Raw genomic sequence first — 19,868 nt, forward strand, 5'->3', positions numbered from 1 at the left:
GTTGTCAATGTGCAATTCCTGAGCTATTCCAAAACATTTAAAAATAAGCAACGAGTGACACAATGTTGAGCTAAAGATTCACACTGACATCAATTATCTTAAATTAAGTTGGCGCAGTCCACCGAACTTGTTGCAATAAGATCTTATTGTGCTGCCACTGCCTTGTTGTTTGAAGGCAACGTCCCATGATACCTTGCATGTAGTGTTTTTGCAATGTGTTATGGTTAATGGTTTTGTTGTTGTTATTCTAATTACACTTTCCAGGATTTCTGTTTTAGCGTATTATTCTATGTAGTAGATGACCAAAGTAGTGATTGTTATATCATATTGTGGAGGGAACAAGGCGGCGTGAGCTCACTGTTCCCCACTGAGGAAGCATTGGAGGAGATGGATCTGTTTTACCTGTAGGCTACAGGCTACGAGTGACAGAATTAACTACAAAACCTTTCACAGACTTGCACTATAATCATAGGTCAGACTCAATCAGCCTCTTTCCACTGTGTAAAACATGACTGCCATGTGTGAAGTCTTCCTTACATGCAAGCAGCACCGATGCAGCATCTCCCTGAGTGCTATTCTAGTTGTGATTAAGTTGCTCTGTGAGAATAAAGTCAGTGGGCCAAAATCAATGCCCAGGCATTACTGTTGTTTTAAGATGTACTGTAAATTCAGCTCCACGTATCTCCTTTTACTATGAGAAACTGTGGTCGATATTCCCACTGAGAAAGTAGATGGCAAAGAACATTGAGAATCAAATCGAAGCTTCATAAACAGTGAGTAAAATCAATAAACTGAGCCTTAACTTGACACTGTAACACATTCAGACTAGAACTCACCATGTAGCTCCCACAATCCAAGCATCAATCCACAGCCTTATTGTAGACATGAACAATATTCACCATTCAGAATTGTTTCATTTCACTCTATATTACATTCCATACATCCCAATGGGATTTTCAGATGTAAGATGGACAAAGAGTTGAGAAAACAGGAGCGCAGCATAGCAATGTGGGGCTCATTTAAGGCATGGCATTAGAGTCTAGGTCCTGAAGATGAAAAAGAGGTGATCACAAACGCACTACTATATATGAAAATAAATGAGGTGCACTTTCAATAAATTTTCCTCGTCTAATTTTACAAAGAAAATCAACTGGGGAAATTGGACTGGGGAAACGATATATTCCCCTTGCAGCTCAAGGAAATGGCAAGAATTCCTGACACGTACGGTCGTATCCAGTGAAGCCTGATCAAGCAGCCGAGTGCCACAGACACATGGAAGAACATGTTACATAACAAGGGGATAATGGATTCTCTGCTGCTGAAAACATGTAACACCATTTTATTCCTACCGAAGAAGCTTAAATGGTCCGGTCTTAGTAATAGTTTCAGACCCAACTCCATTTAATTTTATGATGACTTCAAATCATGCAGGGTTAAACACTGACCCTTCAGAAACATTTTGAAAAGGCTTTGCACTAGTCTTTCATATTTAACCACTCAAAGTAATTTCAAAGTAATTATAAAAATGTCTCTCTGAAGCCATTAATGAAGAACTTTCGAGTGGGCAGAAGGGTGATTGAGTTGGGGTAGGAGATGATGACAATGAATATATTTCATACGCACGTGGGGAACGGTGTGTGTTTGGAGGGGGTCGTCGGTAGATTGTATGACTCAATGTTCCCCCTGCGCTATCAGAAATGATATCCAGAAATAACTAGCGGTTATTTTTGCCTCATTAACATCTGTTACAGTCTAGTGCTGCATTTCGTATTTTTATCCCTCGTATTTTTATTATTTTTAGCCCTCACTCATTTGTCTTTGAACAATGTGCGAGGGATGTCACAGATTCTTTATATGAGATCTTTTTTCTTCTTAAATTGATAAAAAATTTTTACTTTCAAACAAGCAAAATCAGCTTAACGGGAACAAACCAACGCATTCTGGTTTTCTCTGGGCTGAGAGCGGGATAGTGGTGTTTTCTTCCTCAATCCTCATAATGAGCCGCCTTCCTTCATTGTGTCTCCTGTTGACTTCCAGAAGCTACTCACCAGCACAAGATTGCTGGCTTGAACGCAATCAGCCAGGGGAAAGCTGTTTGTCCATTGATTTCCCCAGCTGAGTTGGCCATGGTCCCATGCTTCCACAGTCTATCTGGACCAGGCAGACACGGGAGCCGATGACAGGCTCATTAGTCATGCTGATCCCCATTCAAATTAATCTGTGGCTATGCATATCGTCTGGATGAATTATTAATGCACTGGGCTACTTACGGTTGTTGTGTTGAAAAATTAGGAATAGCAAATAGCTTGAAGAATCTGATGGTGCTGCAAGCTCATTCACACTGATGTTCAGTAACGCTCAGAAGATAATTACTGTAGGCAACATGGTAAATGTCTTGCTTGTGTTTCATCAGAAAGATTTCATAAGAGTCAGATTGGGTTTTGCCAATTTGTTTAATGTTGGCTAACCTCTGAGTCACTAGAGGTTAACCAATACCTTCTTCCATCAACATGAGCTTTCCAGAGATTGTTTTGATTGAGGGCGACAGGTTTCTCTCCATGTGAGATTAACACAGGCTGCTGTAAGTGGCAGATGCTGTTACTGGTCAAGCATGAACAGCCTAAAGGTTATACCTTTTTATTAGATTCTAGCTCACTGATTTCTTTTGTGTTATCCTGCAGGTCAATACCTCCCATGATGCCTCCTGTCATTGCTATAGCAACAGCGTGCCAAGACATTAGGACTGTATGTCAGCTTAAATTCAGGTGTGTCTATCACTTATATGGTAAGACGAGCGTAAGATAAGCGCATCCAATCCATCTGCAGTCTACACAAACACAAGCTACAGCATCCACTCTGAATCTGATTTGAAGTACCAAATTGCTGGTTCGTACTTATATGCAATCATTCTGCAATTTGCTGAAATCAAGTGGCCCAGAAACGTTGCTTTATGGGAAACAAACCACTTTGCACCACAGCACATAAAACATATTCCTCTTCAGATACTAATTTCAATGACAGAATAATCAGAAGGAGACTGATAAGGAAATAGTTGACTATTCTGCCTTGACAGAATCAGCCATCTTGCGTATATTACGTCTTATAATGCTTTTGAACCAGAACCAGATGAACCAGGTTTGTAAATCAGGCAACATAAACATGGGGTTCAGAGTTGGTCATCTTTGGGAAAAGAAAATCATGTTGCTCTCACTTTACTAGCAATCATTCTTTGATAAAGATACGCTGAAGGCTTAGTGGGCTCACACTGTTAGGTAATTAAAGATGATGGCTGTGGTTAAGCTAATTTCTTACCCTGGTAAATAACCACAGCAGAAATGCCCTCAGCACAATCAATGTAGTTTGCATCAGATAATTATTAACATCTATTAAAAGAAACCTGTCCAGAAGTGTAAATCACTTGTTTGAAAGGTCTGACCTCTGTACTGGGTAGATGGAAATATGATTATTTTAAATGAGAAAATTGAATTGCTTTTGCTCATTTCCTGCCTAAGGTTATAAATCTGTGAGCGGGGGGTAAACAGGTTACAGAGCATCAACTAGAGGCCGGGTGTCTGACCCCGGACTGAGCAATATTATCACTGTTTGGTAAGTTGCCCCCTAAGCAATATGGACATTCAGTGATACAACCGGCTCAAAGTTAACTTTGGATGAACAGATATGATAAAACACACAGGATCAGTAATCATCGTCTAACCATACACTCTGGACAGAGCCATATTGGATTTTCAATAGAAATAAATTTGCCTTGGGCTGATGGTAGGTTGAAAAACCCATAGTTAATATAATTATACACTGCAAGCCTCTTTCAATTCCCTTTAACCGTGAGCTTTCAGCCATAGGCAACTTTTGTGAGAACTATGGAAAATGGAGGGTGAAAAAAGAAGTAGAAATTAAACTTTGATCTCCCAATTTGTGACAGTTTATGACAGTGAAATGCAATTCTCTGTGTATGATCTGCTCAGCAGCAGTTATAAAGGCTTTTGAACAGATTTGTTGAATTGATTTGGATCCTGTATTAGCTACTGGCAATTTCCTTCCCGCACTCAACTCAAAGAAATTAAATAGCAAGTGGGAAATGAGAGTTGTCATAAAAAACGCTCTAAAGCAACTTCAAGATGATCATTAGTAACAATATACCATACCTCTTATTCTTATCTCTTACTTGACTCTGAAAGCAAAGTGTCAGTAAAGTAAGGGGCTTTCAGCCGAACCTTAAGGGAAAAAAAATTGTTCAAGTAAGACAGAAAACTCAAAAACCCCTGATATGAGCCTGCATGTGTCTAACTGCTAAGGGTAAGAGGTGAGGGAGAAGAGGATAAACAATAAAATCAAAAGGTCTGAGACAGTTCCTACTAGAGCGTTATGGTGCGACTGGCTTCAAAGCTTATTGATCCATTCTGCAGTTTGAGCTGCGTTCCACTGTCAAAACTGGGTGCTGAAAACCAAGAGTGGAAGTATTTACATTTAGGCTATAGTTACTGGAATTGAGCTGCTTTTTTATGTACTTCTACTTTTTTGAGTATTTTTTAAAGTCAGTAATTTCACTTTTAATTAAGTATGTTTTTTCTGAGGTATGGTACTTCGCTACATTTTAAATCACACTCATGATGATGAGTACAGATGTTGTGGCTCATAAGCATCAGAAAATGGACAGCGAACATCAGCAGTCAGCAAAGAAGAGACTTTACTTTGTGCACTTTATTTTGAAATTTCCAAATTCTCCAATTAAAAGGATCTAGTTTGAACTCTGTCATCTCGTTCTTTTGGAATTACATGGGAAAGATAACAACTAACAATGTTCTCTTTTCTAAAAAGTAACTCAGTAACTTGTACTACTCTCTTACTTACCTCCACCTTGATTGATACAAACCCCACAGAGGAGCTGATCACAATACCTACCTTGTTGACAGTAACGTTACAGTCTCCTGTTCTACAAATTGTCCTGCTGTAGTGTGTCAGAATCGACTTATACAGAATAGACTATGATTCTGCTAGACTGTTAACCTCCTTCTGACAGACTGAGGAGGAAGAAGAGACACATATGCCTACACATCATCCGCCTAAACGCTCCCACCTGCCTCTTCTAGCTGTTTCTGTCTCAGTGGTTCGAAGGAGTTTTGACTCAGTTTCACCGTGTGTGTGTGTGTGTGTGTGTGTGTGTGTGTGTGTGTGTGGACGACACGTGACGATGCGCTGAATCCGGCACTTCTTTATATCCAGGACCACTTGGCCACAGCCAAGTCCATCTCTTTTTACCGTTTAGGCTTTCCTCTCTCTCTGTCTCTTGGTCTGGTCATGCACCATCACATCCATATTAATGAGCATGGCAGAATAGAGAGCAGAGTCCCTGTCAGTGTGGAAATCAGTGAGGAAAGTAGCACTAATGAAGCTCAGTTTCAGACATCGGCAAGTCATGAGAGAGTTTTGTTTCTCTCTGTCTCTTGTGTACACTCACACACACACACACACACACACACCTACACACACACACACACACACACACACACACACACACACAGAGACACATTAACACTGACACCTGATAATACTGTGCAATTATAATTTACTCTCATAGTCACATGTTTTTTTTTACCATCATTCAGTGGCATTTATAAAGGTATTGGATGTGTTAGCATTTTTTTTTTTTTTTTTTTTTTACAAAAAGACAAAATCAAGTCACAATCAGTAGCCTTAAATATAACAAAAGTCTCTATATACTGTATATCTATATATCTATATGAGTTCTGAGTTTAATGAGACAGTTGAAATCTGTCACTGAAAATACTGCTTCAGGCTATAGTATTTGAAAAAAACTGACAATCCTCTAAGTTAGGCGAAGCAATTCATGTGAACAGTGCAGTCTATTCCTGATCCGCAGCTTTATGAATTCATCACAAGGCTTCAAGTCAGACCAGAGCCTTTACACTGATGGTGAATGCAATGCTTTATTCATACACATGGCCTCATGCTGTTCCCTTTGATTGGCATCCTTGGTACCTGTGACAATGTTGTTGGAACACATCAAAGTATTGCCACATGTGTATCCTTTTTTTCCATGTCCAGTGTTTCCACTATCAGCCAGGCTTTCCAGCTCTCTTAAATCCTCATCCACCAGGTGCGAGTCAAGAGCTGAATCACTGATTGCTCGAGTTTTTTTTAAATTTTCTACGTTAGTTTCCTGTTCTGGGACCAGCTAGATCTACTGATGCCATGAGATCATGAGGTCAAATATGCTATAAGTACACCCATACTATTAAAAATATGAAGCAATCTTGTGCTGGTGAGTACCTCAACGTACTGGATACCAATCGAGAAATAATTTAATATTATGCAAATCAATACACTGCTGTTCTCCCAACCAGGTAGTTAGTGAAACAATGACACTACTACTGTGAAAGCCAGAAGATATTTTTTTTAGGGCTTGGCATGGTGAATTTATTTACATAGCCATTATCACATCTTTCTCAAGCTGGCATTCACATAAAACAGGCCCCCTTCCATTATATAGTGAGTTTGGTATGAATTTAAAGTGAACGTCACCCCATGAAGCTCTGCAGAAATCACAGCTTTCATGCATAAACTTGCAGGGCGCTGCTTACATCCCGGCTTGAACAGAAAAGGCCACCAGAGTTCCACTGATGGTGTCCCCTGCAGAACCATTTCTTCTCTGTCTCCTGTGTGACTGCCAGCGTTTTCCGAATAAACTCCTGTGGGAGAATGGATTTTATTCAGTAGCCATGCCAACCCTATACTTCTCCATAGGAAGGCGCTTTTGAATGCGAATGAACTAGAATAGCTGCGAAACCCCAAGAGATGGGTAATGATGTCTTGTTATCTGGCACACAACCACTCAAACACGCATTAAATATAATGCACGTGTGTGTGTGTGTGTTACAATACTTTGGCGACATAATTATAGTTTTCTGAGCTTTGATGTTTTCTGTAGTTGAGGATTCAAGCCCAGTGAAAATGGCGCCATAGAAATTTAGACACCGCTAATTTTGCTACATCTGTGGATGAAGGGAAAGCTGCTTTGACTAACTAAACCCTGTCCATGATCTTCTGTAGCCCAGTCAAACCAAACCAAAGTCCCTCAATCCTGTCAGTGTTGCCTCAGCATCTAAACAGCAGCGTGTCACACAGGGACGCTCAAACATGAACCTTGTTAGCCGAGATACGGAGACCCAATGCCGTCCTTGTTTTTAGCTTCTCATCATCACGTTATGGAAACCAGAGGTAATGAGCCCGAAAGCACCACTTCTAGGCATGAGGGGGACTTGTTCCTGAAGCTGAGGGAGGAGATTCAAGTCATGTCGTCCTATGTGAGGTCCCCAGAGGGCCGACAACAAAGTGCAAGATGTAGACAACAGGCATATTGGCCTCCCATTACTGTTGAGGGACTATTCATTAAAATGAAAAAGACTGTAAGCTTTGTGGCCTGGTAAATATTGTTTGCTACCCTGAGAGAGAAGATACTGCAATGCTTTGGCAGTTCGAACATTTTTGGGTAACGCTTTATTTTACAGCCCGCTAATTACGGTCTAACTAGTTTGTAATTATGGGGTACTAATAAAATAACAATGCTGTAGTTACAGGGTAACAAAACAAGAAGTCCAGCAATTAAGGGGTAACAATTTTGTATTAATGAGAGATTTATAAGGTAGTTATGGTGTAACTATTTTTGTAATTGCTGTATACTTAAAAATAATTACAGGGTACAGGACTTGGAGAAGGAGGCCCATGCTATGGGGAGCAGCCCACTACAAATCTAGAGAGATGTGATGAAGCATAGAGGAGCTCCTCACCAAATCAAAGTGGGATTTGACCAGTGGCTCCAACTCATCTAGGCAGCCCAGAGTAGATCCACAGGGTGAGAAGCAGTCAGACATAAATTCAGATGTGTCACAACATGGGGGGGCATAGAGATATCTCTTTCCAACTGCCTCCGGGTGGTAGTCATCGTCAAAACCATTGGAGGAGTGTTGAAGCAGCCTCAATCTGTCAATGATTTTGATGTCATCAGTCATTGGAGCCTCATGGGATGGAGCCTCAACAAGGCGGAGCAGGTTGGATTGAGCCTCAACATGCTGAGCTGGGTGGATGGATGCTCCAGCATTACCTAACACTGTCTTCAGTCATGAGAGGAGACTCTTTCTCTGTGGGAGGAAGATCTCCTTTGTCCACATGCAAGAGAAGTTTGTATGCTGATGAAGCTGTGCTGACTATTGGTTCCCATATATTGAGGCTCTAAAATCCACAAGCATCCACAAGTTTGGAGCCGAGACCAACAGCAGACTGAGGTGAAAGGTCACAGTTGAGCTCAGCAGTCACTCCAGAGAAACTAGAGGCTTCAGCATAAAGGTACTGATCCTTATTCAGGACTTTTGCAAACATGCAGTTGATGTTTCCATGGCGATCGTCATTAAGGGCATTGAGTCGAGCGACCATTTGCATGGATGCTGAAAGAAATGCAATGGCAACATCTTAATAATCAAATAACCATAAGGCCACCTGATGTAGCTTAATTCAAGGTCAACATGCTTCATCATAGCTTCATCTTATGCCTTTATCATAGTTTTGTTTCAACAACAAATCTAACTGTGTTTACAATGTAAACAAAACTAAGGAAGAACTGGACACAAATGTAAATCCTTCAACACAAACAACTAGTCTATCCTGGGCTGTCTCTTGTTTACCTCTTCAGCAAAATCCTCTACTAATCTTTTCCTGTTAAATAATAAAATGATAAATACATGTGGCTTACCAAGATGGAAATCACTCTCCATGTTTTCCTTTCTAAAAGGTAGAAGGTAGTTTCTCCAAATGAATGCAACGTGAGTTTTCTCTCCCAATGTGCAGGTGAACACCGATCAGAGATGAAACTGTGAGTCTGTGTCTGTGTTCAGGTCAGTCTGTCTTTATGACACTGACATTCTAAACTCTCTGAACTCTGCTGCATTGTGTCCAGCTGCATTATGATTCATCAGATGAAGCTCAGGCACAAGTTAACTTTGATGACAGAGATGTCCCATTTCATACATGGTTTATAAAATACATATGCTTAAACACACAATATTGGAATTTGTATTAAGATACTGTATTTTTTTATGCGGAAAACATCTATTTAACTGCTAATTCCTATTGCACTTTCACTGTTTTAAGCCACAAGTTACCTCACTCTAATGTTACTACTACCTACTACTATTACTACTATATATTGCTAATACTTATTACTACTACCTATCATATCAGTACTTACAGTAGATACTTTAGGAAAATAAAAATAAAAGTTATTCATCTTCAATTCAGCTTTTCAGGTATAGAATTACTTTTTTTTCCAGAACAACCTGTGCATCAACCCATGTAGTTAATAGAAACATGGGTAGCACTTTACAATGGCTTTGTTCCAGTGAGAGAGAGAATTTATTATATCAGGATAAACCCCTTGAGATGTATCATCTCGTTTTCAAGGGGGTCCCAAACAAATACTCACAAAACAAATGGAAAACAGAACAGTACAAGACACAATAATATATAACACAACAATGACAAAACAAACAACAAACAACCAAACAAACAAACGACAAACTAAATAACAAAAGAAAGAGAAAAAAAGAGAGTTACAACCTTAGACACAATCTGTAAAAAAGAAAAGGATCAATCTATAAATAAAGGAAATAAAGGAACAGTGATGGCATTACTGAAAACGCAATCTGTTTTAAGATGAGAAAACAAAACATTTTTAAATAAGCAAAATGATGACAGAGAACGGATATTTACAGGTAACTTATTCCAATCAGAAGGAGCCCGAAACATAAAAGCTTTTTTACCAACTTCCTTAGATACAAAGGGGACTATAAAGAGGATCTGATCAGAGTGTGTTAGTGAGTAATTTGACGTATAAGGAACAAAAAATTGTTTTAGACAATAGGGATAGTTAAAGTTAATGCATTTAAGAATAAATTAGTACCAGTGAAATTGATGTCTTATATCAAGAGGGAGCCACCTGAGTGTGTCTAACATTGTGCAATGGTGTGTAAAAAAAGAACAACCTGTAGTGTAAATCTGCAGAGTCTATATATAACATTGAGGGGACAAAGATCAGTATCAAGCATTCTGGTAAACAATGTCAGCGTAGTCCATTATTGGTAGTATAAGTTGTGAAACAAGTCTCTTTCTAACATCAAATGTAAAACAATGTCTGGAAGTCAGTGCATGAACCTTTAAGCACCAATAACATTTGTTAAGTGCCCTCTAATTACGTTATATTACCCGGTAATTATTTTTTAAATATGCAGTGATTATGAAAACAGTTACACCATTACAAAAATTACAATTACAAATTACAAAATTGTTACCCCTTAATTCCCAGACTACTTGTTTTGGTACCCTGTAACTACAGCATTGTAATTTTATTAGTACCCCATAATTACAAATTACTTACACCATAATTAGCAGGCTGTAAAATAAAGCATTACCCATTTTTGCTTTTTCGATACAGTGCAGTGGCAATCCTCTCTCACTTGTTCTAGGCCTACTGCCACACAGGTAAATTCATTTTCCACAGTACTGGAATAGCTTATGTACAATTAACAAAGAGAAAATGGATGGACTGCATATAAGAGAGTGATATGCATTCTTCTGTTTTTCACAAGACAGCGGGGTGCCAATAGAGAGCAATGAGAGATGTAAACTTTACCTTTATCTCAGTGGAAATGATAAATGAAACTGAGGCATGAATATGAATCTCATTTGGCATTCATCACCGCTTCTGTCCCATTGGTATGCCATGCCACAGCTCTGGATCTCTCTAAGTCCACAACGCACAGTATTTTTTGCCCTGCTCTCCTTGTATTGACCATATATTTTCTCTTAGGTTTCGCCAAGGTAAACATCAGTATCTTTGTGCTGTAACACACAGGACAGTTTGAGAAGTCATGCCAAATGGTATATATGAAGAGGCATAGGTGACATTTTAGCCAAAGCTGAGTATTACATATCACATTATGTATTAGGGAGATTTTCATCAAGTACCTACATAGTAATTTTGTGTACTTACAATACGTTTCCACAGGTTAAAACACTGGAATAAGGCCATTCTAAAGACTTTTTTTTTTGATAATAAACAAAATTAAAATAAAGGGGGAAAATTCAAAAGTGTGTGAAAACCCCAGATTAAAAGTGCGTAACTGCACTTAAAGGATACGGCTAGTGTTTTTAAATACATTTCTTATCGTCAACAAATCCTATGAAAATAACAAAATCAACAACGCGTTTGCTCTACTCTCGTTACTTTCCAACTTCCCACGTTCCCTTTTTAGCCTTCAACCCGGAAGTCATTGGCTCCAATTGTAAGCTAAAAAACAAATACAGCTCACAAAGACATAGTTTCAATTTAAAAAAAATCGCTAATCGTTACCATGAAAAGTCAGGCTATTGTGGTTATTACCAAATCAAATGGGAACAAATTCTTCAGTACGCTGTGGACTATTTTCGGTGCTACGGAACTACTTTCCTGAGATGGAAAATGTGTTTACGGTCGGCTTATTAAGCTGTTTGAGGAAAAAGTCGGCCGGCCTGGTGCATCGCAATGATGAAATATGTTGGCCAGAGCAACAGCATGGCTCTGTGACGTGTTTTTAATCGTTTTTTTTAATACAACAGAGTTCTATGGCTACTGAGACATGGCTTTATTGGGCATCGGCTGCATGGGCGAGACTTGTTAGCAATTGCTGATTTTATTATTTTCATAGGATTTGTTGACAGTAAGAAATGCATTAAAAAACACCAGCCTTATCCTTTAATAGCTTTGTATAGTTTATCTTATTTCTCTAATTTCTGAATATTGATCTCTGAAACGAGGAAAATATCACTCATGCCCCCTTCACTGTAAACTCTTGCCATGTGCTGTGTAGAGATGTTTATTTGTTTGTATGCACCAATAAAATAGTGCAGGGTGGACATACTCCCCCCCTCTAATTATTCTCATTCAGAAGGGTGAGTCACACAATATAGCGGTGCCCTTTCTTTATCGGAGACAATTTTCCTTCACAGTAATCGAGTTTCTTTATGTGAGGCTTGAAGCAGAGGGCGCTGAGGTTGTGATAATGGGACTTGTTTTTCATCGCTGACCCTCGTGGCTCTCGTCTGGCCTGCACCTCCGCCTCCTCTCCCCAGAGCTGCGGACACGTTCCATAACGCTCATCGCTGGCTGCAACTCAGTTAGGAAAAGTTTGATGTTGATTTCTAACACTAAAAGCATCACTGTCTTTCAGCTTTTGATGGTTAGATGATACAAAGCTTGTAGGACTGAGTGAGAGCCGAACCTTCCTCTGCAGCCAAGCATTCCTATCTTTGGGGAACAAATATCCAGTGTTGGAACTTCGGCTCCCAGCAACAATGGAGGCACAGAGATTTTGGCTAGTTTGGGAAGTAGCTGGCTGGCTGCTGTCTGACAAACTATTGGGCACCTCATTAAGTATGCATACAGTCGACCAATCGAAGCGTTCATGAAAACCTGGGTGTAGGTGACATCATTTACACCAGGAAGTAGATTGGAATTCTGAATCTGTTAAAGGGGGGGGTTTTCAAGGCGTTAGTCAAATTTCCACATTGCTGACAGTTCTGATAATTTGTGTAACTTTACATTAACAGGTCTTTAGTTCAATTATACCATGAAATTGAGAAATGCAATTCTCATTGCACCGCACCTTTAAGACACACAGCGCAAAGTTAGCCGAAACAACTGTCTGCCCTCCAACAGGTATCGGAGCTGCTGATGCATGTCCCCTGAGGTGTTAAGCTGACTTATGAGGAGTCAGGATATCAGTTTGCACCTCCTGTCCCGTAGCTTTCCCTCAAACCTCCCGATCACAAACCTAGCCGACGCACCGTGACCCTACATCTCAGCATCAGAGCTGTTCTGGGAAACGAACGCTTCCCTCGGGCCCCCGGAGATAATAAGGACTCAGACACTATTCCTGGGAAGAGCAGCCGTCACGGACTGCTTCATTTTAATTAAGCAGAGGTCAGGCGCATGAATTATACAGTGCCTTATTCATCTTGGCGCTCTCTTTAAAACTTTCATGAGATGCCCGCACGTGTAAGATATTTAAATCCCCCCCAGTGAAACATCTGGATCCTGGCAGCTTCATCTTCTCTTCCAATTTCTTGCCGGACATGTATCCTTGCCGTGAGTGATTGAGTAATCCAATATAAAATATGTAAGAAATATATATATATATTCATAGAGAAACGTCATTGAAATATGACATAGTATCTCAACACGCACATTTGCAAGATGCCTTGAGACATTTTTAAGACGGGTTTATACATGCGTCCTGCAATATTTCTGCATAAGACGAGTCTCAAAACGTCTTCACTGATGTATCTTAATCAATGCAATGTTTGTAGTAGATCTGTATGCAGTACATCTGTTCATTAATGACTGATGCAATGGGATAAAAATGCAGAGCAAAACAATAAAAAAAAAACATAGGATTCAGCTTTATGGCAGCCAGGTTAGATACCATGTGTGTATTTTTTTGGCAGCCTCAAAATCCCCAAAACAATGTGATGTTCGCAAGGCAACACACACCCTGAGGACACCCTTAGTTATGGAAATGAATAAATGATGCCTCAAAAATCAAGCCATTGCACGCAAAGAAAATATGTATGAACATGTGGAAGCATTCATGCTGATGACATCAGATCTGTACACTCAGGACCGTGTGTACGGTTGCAGTTTAGTGTGGTGTTTTTTAAAGTTTAACGATATATTTTGTTTCATATATTACATTTAACTTACGTTGTTCTGTCAAAGGTGTTTCCATTAAAGGTGTGATGTCAGGAGGCACAAGGGGATTTTGTGCATCAAGGGAAATGAATAGAGAATAGGAGTCTGTCTACTTTCCTCTGTGAGGTCAAGCAATTGTGTAACCTCCATTAACATACATGATTATTAAAGCAATTCCCATCATTTGTGTGGAAGAAGTGAGAGGATTTTTTTCAAGATTTTCCGAAAAACAAATCAATAAACACTTCCCGCCCTTGACAGCTACATAATAACCATCCCACTTTATATTGTCATATACAGGTCACGTACAGCATTTTATAATTTCCATATGAAATGGAAAAGTGAGGGTCTGTCGCTGTGAGTTGAAAAACTGCATATACAATCGGCTCATGTGGCTTGTTACATAAGAGGCCGTTTCAGACGTGCCAAACATTCCCCTGCACTGAGTCTCTTAATAGTGAGTGGATCCATTTGCACTTTGAACATGCCTCATCAAGTACCACAACAGAGGGAGACAAAGAGATGATGGTGGTGGTGGAGGAAGGGGGGGTTAACATATAAAATTGATCGCCAATTTCCCTCACTGTCTATGACGTCAATGAGACATTCAATTCCTCTTTCTGTGTACCCAAGCAATCAATCACATGATATACACTGAACAAAAATATAAACGCAACACTTGGTTTTGCTCCCATTTTTCATGAGCTGAAATAAAAGATCTAAGACTTTTTCTATGCACACAAAAGGCTTATTTCTCTCAAATTTTGTTCACGAATTTGTTTAAATCCGTCTTAGTGAGCACTTCTCCTTTGGCAAGATAATCCATCCACCTGACAGGTGTGGCATATCAAGATGCTGATTAAACAGCATGATTATTGCACAGGTGTGCCTTGGGCTGGTCACAATAAAAGGCCACTCTAAAATGTGGCCTTTTATTGTTACAGTAAGAATGGAGTGGCAGAAAACTCATTACCTAGTGTTGCCATGGACATGATACAGACAGCATCCGCTGCATTATCTGTAAAAGGCCGCACCAGCATCGTTTTCAGTCATTCCTCAGGTCATCATGCTCACATGGGAGCTTACATGAAAGCCTGGTTCACTACTGCAGAAGTACTACTACTACCTAATGGCTCCTGTTGATGCAACAGTTCAAAAAGGACTTGTCAGTTTACGCTGCAGCTGAACTGCTCCCAATTCTGATTTTTAACCTCTGTGACACAGATCTGCTGTTTTCTAATCAGTCTGAAGAGCAGAAACCTACAATGGCGTCACATTTTTTTCAACTCCGATCTGGACCATATGGATATGTGGTGCAAAATCTGATCCCAAGTCATGCAACCTACATGTGACTTGTATGTGAACGCTCAAACTGGAATTTTTCAGTGTTGCCATGACGATAAGTAGATTTTAAGTCATTCAGCTGACAAAATTGCTATAATATTTGAGCCGGTTTTATAGCATGGAGGATGAGACACAACAATGGAAAGAAAGCAAAATAGCTGAATTGATTGGTATTTGGAGAGACACTTCAATTCAGCCAAAACCTGAAGGCACATACCGAAACCAGAATGTGTTCAAAACAAGCAGGAGAAACACAGGTACAAAAACGGATGTGACGTCTTTTGTATCTGTCGTCTTTTCAGTATCACTGTCAGTTCATACTGGTATCAGATATGGATTACATCCTAAAATCGATGCAGCCATGCAAAAAAAATTGATATGAGCAGCAATTCAGAACTGAGCACTGTGGTGTGAACATAGCCTAAGAGCCTGTCTAGAGGCTTATATCTCTGTGCATGCCTGGGCATTCATTGCAATAATCTTAAAGGATAATTCCTGTTATTTTCATGTGATGTTCAAGTGGTTCTTTATTCTGAGAGTCAACTGTGAGAGGCAGCCATGACATGTTACGCAATTCTTGATCAAGTCACTTTAAACCATTTTAAATCAGCGACAACACATTGTTTTATGTTAGATGATGATAATTTTACCCAAAATTCTGGTAGTGGGAGTGTCTGGGTAGTGTTTACATTACAAAACATAAAAAAAAACATTATGTAAAAAGGAAAGTGGTTTACATTGGGAGGAAGCAGAGTTACCATCAGTTAAGGCAGACTTGGGATTTGGGTATTCAACATCAACAAGTGATGATGGATGGCTGTCACACTGACAGACAATTATATGAAAGCTTAAGCCTCTGGAGCATTTTTAGGTGTATTTTGGAGGCTTTGGTAACTACCAGGCAAGTCGATTTCAGTTAAAATTTTCTGCTGAAGCAATGGATTTCTGCTGATGGAACTATTGTCAGGTGTGGAGAGAAAGTCATTTCCAGCCAGTGGAGATGGGTAAAAAACACTCAATATCACTAACACAGACCTTTTGAAGATGTTTGTCTCAAAACCTCTCCCAGAGCGCTTGCCTATAGTTCTAGAGAGGGATTCATAATGGTTCACAAACCACTTCCTTGTTTAATTTGACTAAGTGCTTTTGAACGATTGATGGACTGCAGGAGTCCATTTAGACTGTTACGGCAAATACTGATGTTTTGTAAATGAATTCATGCACAACTTTCAATTGCAGAATAATTATGTTATTGAGTATGCATAATGTACACATAATGCACAAATCGCATTATTATCAGAAGCATCTGGAGACCTGAGGCCTCTCTCTCTCTCTCTCTCTCTCTCTCTCTCTGTCTGTCTGTCTGTCTGTCTCTGTCTGTCTCTCTCTGCTGGAGTGTTGACTGACAGTCATTCTATTAGTGTTAAAGGTCAAAGTTGAGTCCCAACCAGCTGCCAGCCAGCACTGATGAGGATGACAGCTGAAGCTTCATGTAGAAAGACTTCTGTTGGTTTGTTTTTCCAGACTTCAGAGGTCATCACCTCAATAGATTGCATTGCTAACTATTATAATAATAGTTTTAACCTCTCCTTCTTTGTTGGTGTGCTGCAGGAAAACAGAAGTCTCAAGAGTCCCAATAAATCTGTCATTTGTAAATCAAAAGGCACATGTTGACAATATCCTTGAAACTTCTTTAATTTTTACAATGACAACCATGTGCATACTGCTGGGAAGAAAAAAAAACAGACACATGAAAGATCATGATGGTTTATTTGGCAATACCTCAGTGATCATCACTCTTCGCAGAAAGAAAAAACAATCCTTGAAAAATGTAAACACATGATGAATGAATGCAACAAGTTCACCCCCATCACATGTGATGTAACATTCCTGGTGAGTATCTAGTTGCTGCATGATAACATCTAAATAAGCTTCATATGTGAAATTGAACAATGGACTATTTCAACCTACAACTATTAGATGTCTGTCATAATCATACATTAAACAAACATGGACATTAAAAGGAGGCACAACAGATGTAAAGTCGACTGACATCTACAATCATATTCAGAGAACAAGCACATTATCACATATTTACAGGATATAGCATATTGTGAGTGAATGCCTTTCAAATCACACTTATAATACTTTTTCAAAATATCTTTTATTCTGAGTTATTTTATCATCATTTAGCAACAAGATCAACAGTGACAGAAGCTTCCCTGACAAAAAAAAGCACATGCAATGAAAATATTCCATTGACATTTTTCTCTTTGTGTAGAATCATTTTATGATTCTAGTCTGTATTTACATATTTGTGTGTCTGTCTTTCTGTCGCAGTCAGACAAAGTATCTCCTGTGCAGTGGCTCCAGAAAAAAATAAAGAATACAAATTGTAGTTTAATTCACTGAAACTGACATCAGCTGCCCACTTGTCATAATGCCCTCAATGAAAAATCATTATAATATTCCTGTAATGTTCCCAGAGGGATGAACAGTGTTTCTGCAGTACTCAATAGTGATAATGACTGTGGTCTTTTATATCTCCAATGTTGACACATTGGAGAATAAATAATATTTCACTATGGACTTACAGTGTGTCTGGTACTCAATAATGAGTATATACTGACCTTACTGTACTTAATGGATTTTTTTTCTTATCTTGTATGGTATCATTATACTATTGCTACAGCAACTTTTATGTTTTTCTGTGATGTTTGTGCTGCTGCATCCTTATAAAACATATTTACTATAGTTCGTCAGTGAGGGCTTCTTCACACCGTGTTTCTTTCCTGAGGTGAGAAAAGCATCAGATGTATTTGGGCTTTTATCTGGAATCCGACAGGCTCTTGAGGCTGATGTACAGGGAGCTGACCATGGTGGCCTCCTCCTGGATGGACTCCTTCAGATCCGGCTGGCCGACGCACATCAGAGCCACCAGTCTCTTGGGCAGCTTGCCGCTGAACAGCAGGTAGATGCAGGGGTTGGCACAGCTGTTCAGGCTCGCCAGCAGCATCAGTATGGTAAAGGTGGCAGCTGAAAGTACAGATGAGGGGATGAGAAAACTTTGCAAGTGCACCTGTTTGATTTTGTTTCTGTTTAACTGGAGAGGGAAGCCAGGGAGAAACACCACCTAAACTTAGTTTGCCCACCTTTTCATTTGCAGGAACAGAGTGCAACCACCTTTTTTTAGGGCTGATATAAATCTATATTATTATTATTATATAGTTATATTTCACTGTCTGTTTTGATACACTTGTAGAACCAGACACACACCCAAGAACTTTAGGCGAGGTGCAGACTTTCTGAAAAAGGCGTCATGTCACAACTTTATTAAAATATGGGAAGATAATAGAGTGCAGCTTCTCCGTTTGTTTGTTTTTTGACAATGAGTCTGTCTTTACAAACCCATTTCACAGGAATGTATTATGAAAAAATCGTCCATGTGGTAAAAGATAATTTTGGCCAAATATTCAAAGATATCACGTTTTCCCTAAGACTCCCACTCCTTTTAGCGTTACCAGATGCTTTTAATTTTTCTTTAGAAAATACTTTTTTTTTTCTTAAATTTTAGTGGTTTGCCTCAGATCATACACCATCCTTTTTATTTGCCACATCACAGCTGATAATGAGTAGTGATAACAAAGTTTGTCATGTCACACATTCTTATTTCTAAATCCGTTTTTATTTCTAAAGTTGGGAACTGAAAGCCAGATCCAACCCCCTGCCGTCTTACTCTCAGTGGGCGCCTCGGTGTCCCAGACGGACCACAGCTGCACGGTGAAGAAAGGCGTCCAGCAGACGATGTAGGCGAGCACGATGACCACGGTCATCTTCACCGTCTTCACCCTCGCCTTGGACACCCCGGCCACGCTGCTGGCCCTGGAGGACAGCGGCTTACTGACCTCCCCTCCGACCTGGTGCATCTTCATGTGGAAGTTGACCCGCACCGTGCGGCAGATGCGCACCTGGCACGCGATCACGGTGAGAACGGGCAGGACGAATATCACCAGAGTCGTCCAGGTCACGTAGGCTTTCAGTCCCCACGGCTTGATGAAGTCCGCCCAGCAGTCGTACACGCCGGGCGCGATTTCGACCCGAGAGAAGATGAAGACTTGAGGCAGGCTGCCGACGAGGGAGACGCACCACGCGGCGCACACCGGACCGTTCCAGCGCGCTCTGCGCCTCTGGAAAGTCACCATGGGGTTGCAGATGGCCTGGTAGCGGTCTATGGTCATCACGACTATCATGTAAGTGGAGGCAAACATGCCGACCACCTGCAGGTACTTCACCGCGCGGCACACGATGTCGGGACCGACGAACCTGTCCGTTATGTCCCACATGAGTTGGGGACAAACTTGGAAGAATGTCACCACCAGATCGGCGACGCACAGGTGGAAAACGAACACGCGCATCCTCGACAGCTGCTTCCTGCGCTTCCACAGCACCAGCAGCAGCCCGAAGTTTAGGATCCCTGCAATGATGAATATTATGGACAAAAGAGCTATTTCCACTTGAGCCAAGCGCTCGTCCCGCGGCTGATCCCCAGGTATTCCACTCTCCAAACTGATATTACTGATGTTTACACTGAACCAAGCCATGGTCTGACCCCCAAAAAGACAAGTGAGTGAGTAGTTGAACACCGTTATATACCCATAACAGAGGAGTCCAGCTGAGTTGGAAAACAAAACAAAAAAAATCAAAAAAT

The 19,868-nt window shown here is 40.2% G+C and overlaps 1 protein-coding gene across 1 annotated transcript; it reads right to left on the reverse strand.

The window, feature by feature from the left end:
- Nucleotides 1-17,888: 17,888 nt before the first annotated feature.
- avpr2b.1 (arginine vasopressin receptor 2b, tandem duplicate, 1) lies at nt 17,889-19,761 on the reverse strand. Its single transcript, XM_071529400.1, has 2 exons — nt 18,897-19,761; nt 17,889-18,196 (listed from the first exon to the last, which is right to left on the reverse strand). Exons 1-2 carry the CDS (start codon nt 19,759-19,761, stop codon nt 17,988-17,990), a joined length of 1,074 nt encoding a protein of 357 aa, XP_071385501.1. The 3' UTR covers nt 17,889-17,987.
- Between the last annotated feature and the right edge of the window lie 107 nt (nt 19,762-19,868).

This window comes from Centroberyx affinis, unplaced genomic scaffold, assembly GCF_046629955.1.
Source record: "Centroberyx affinis isolate AG114_WGS23_722 - 3 ecotype Tasmania unplaced genomic scaffold, CSIRO-AGI_Caff_v1 ptg000126l_1, whole genome shotgun sequence".
In the NCBI taxonomy this organism is placed as follows: domain Eukaryota; kingdom Metazoa; phylum Chordata; class Actinopteri; order Beryciformes; family Berycidae; genus Centroberyx; species Centroberyx affinis.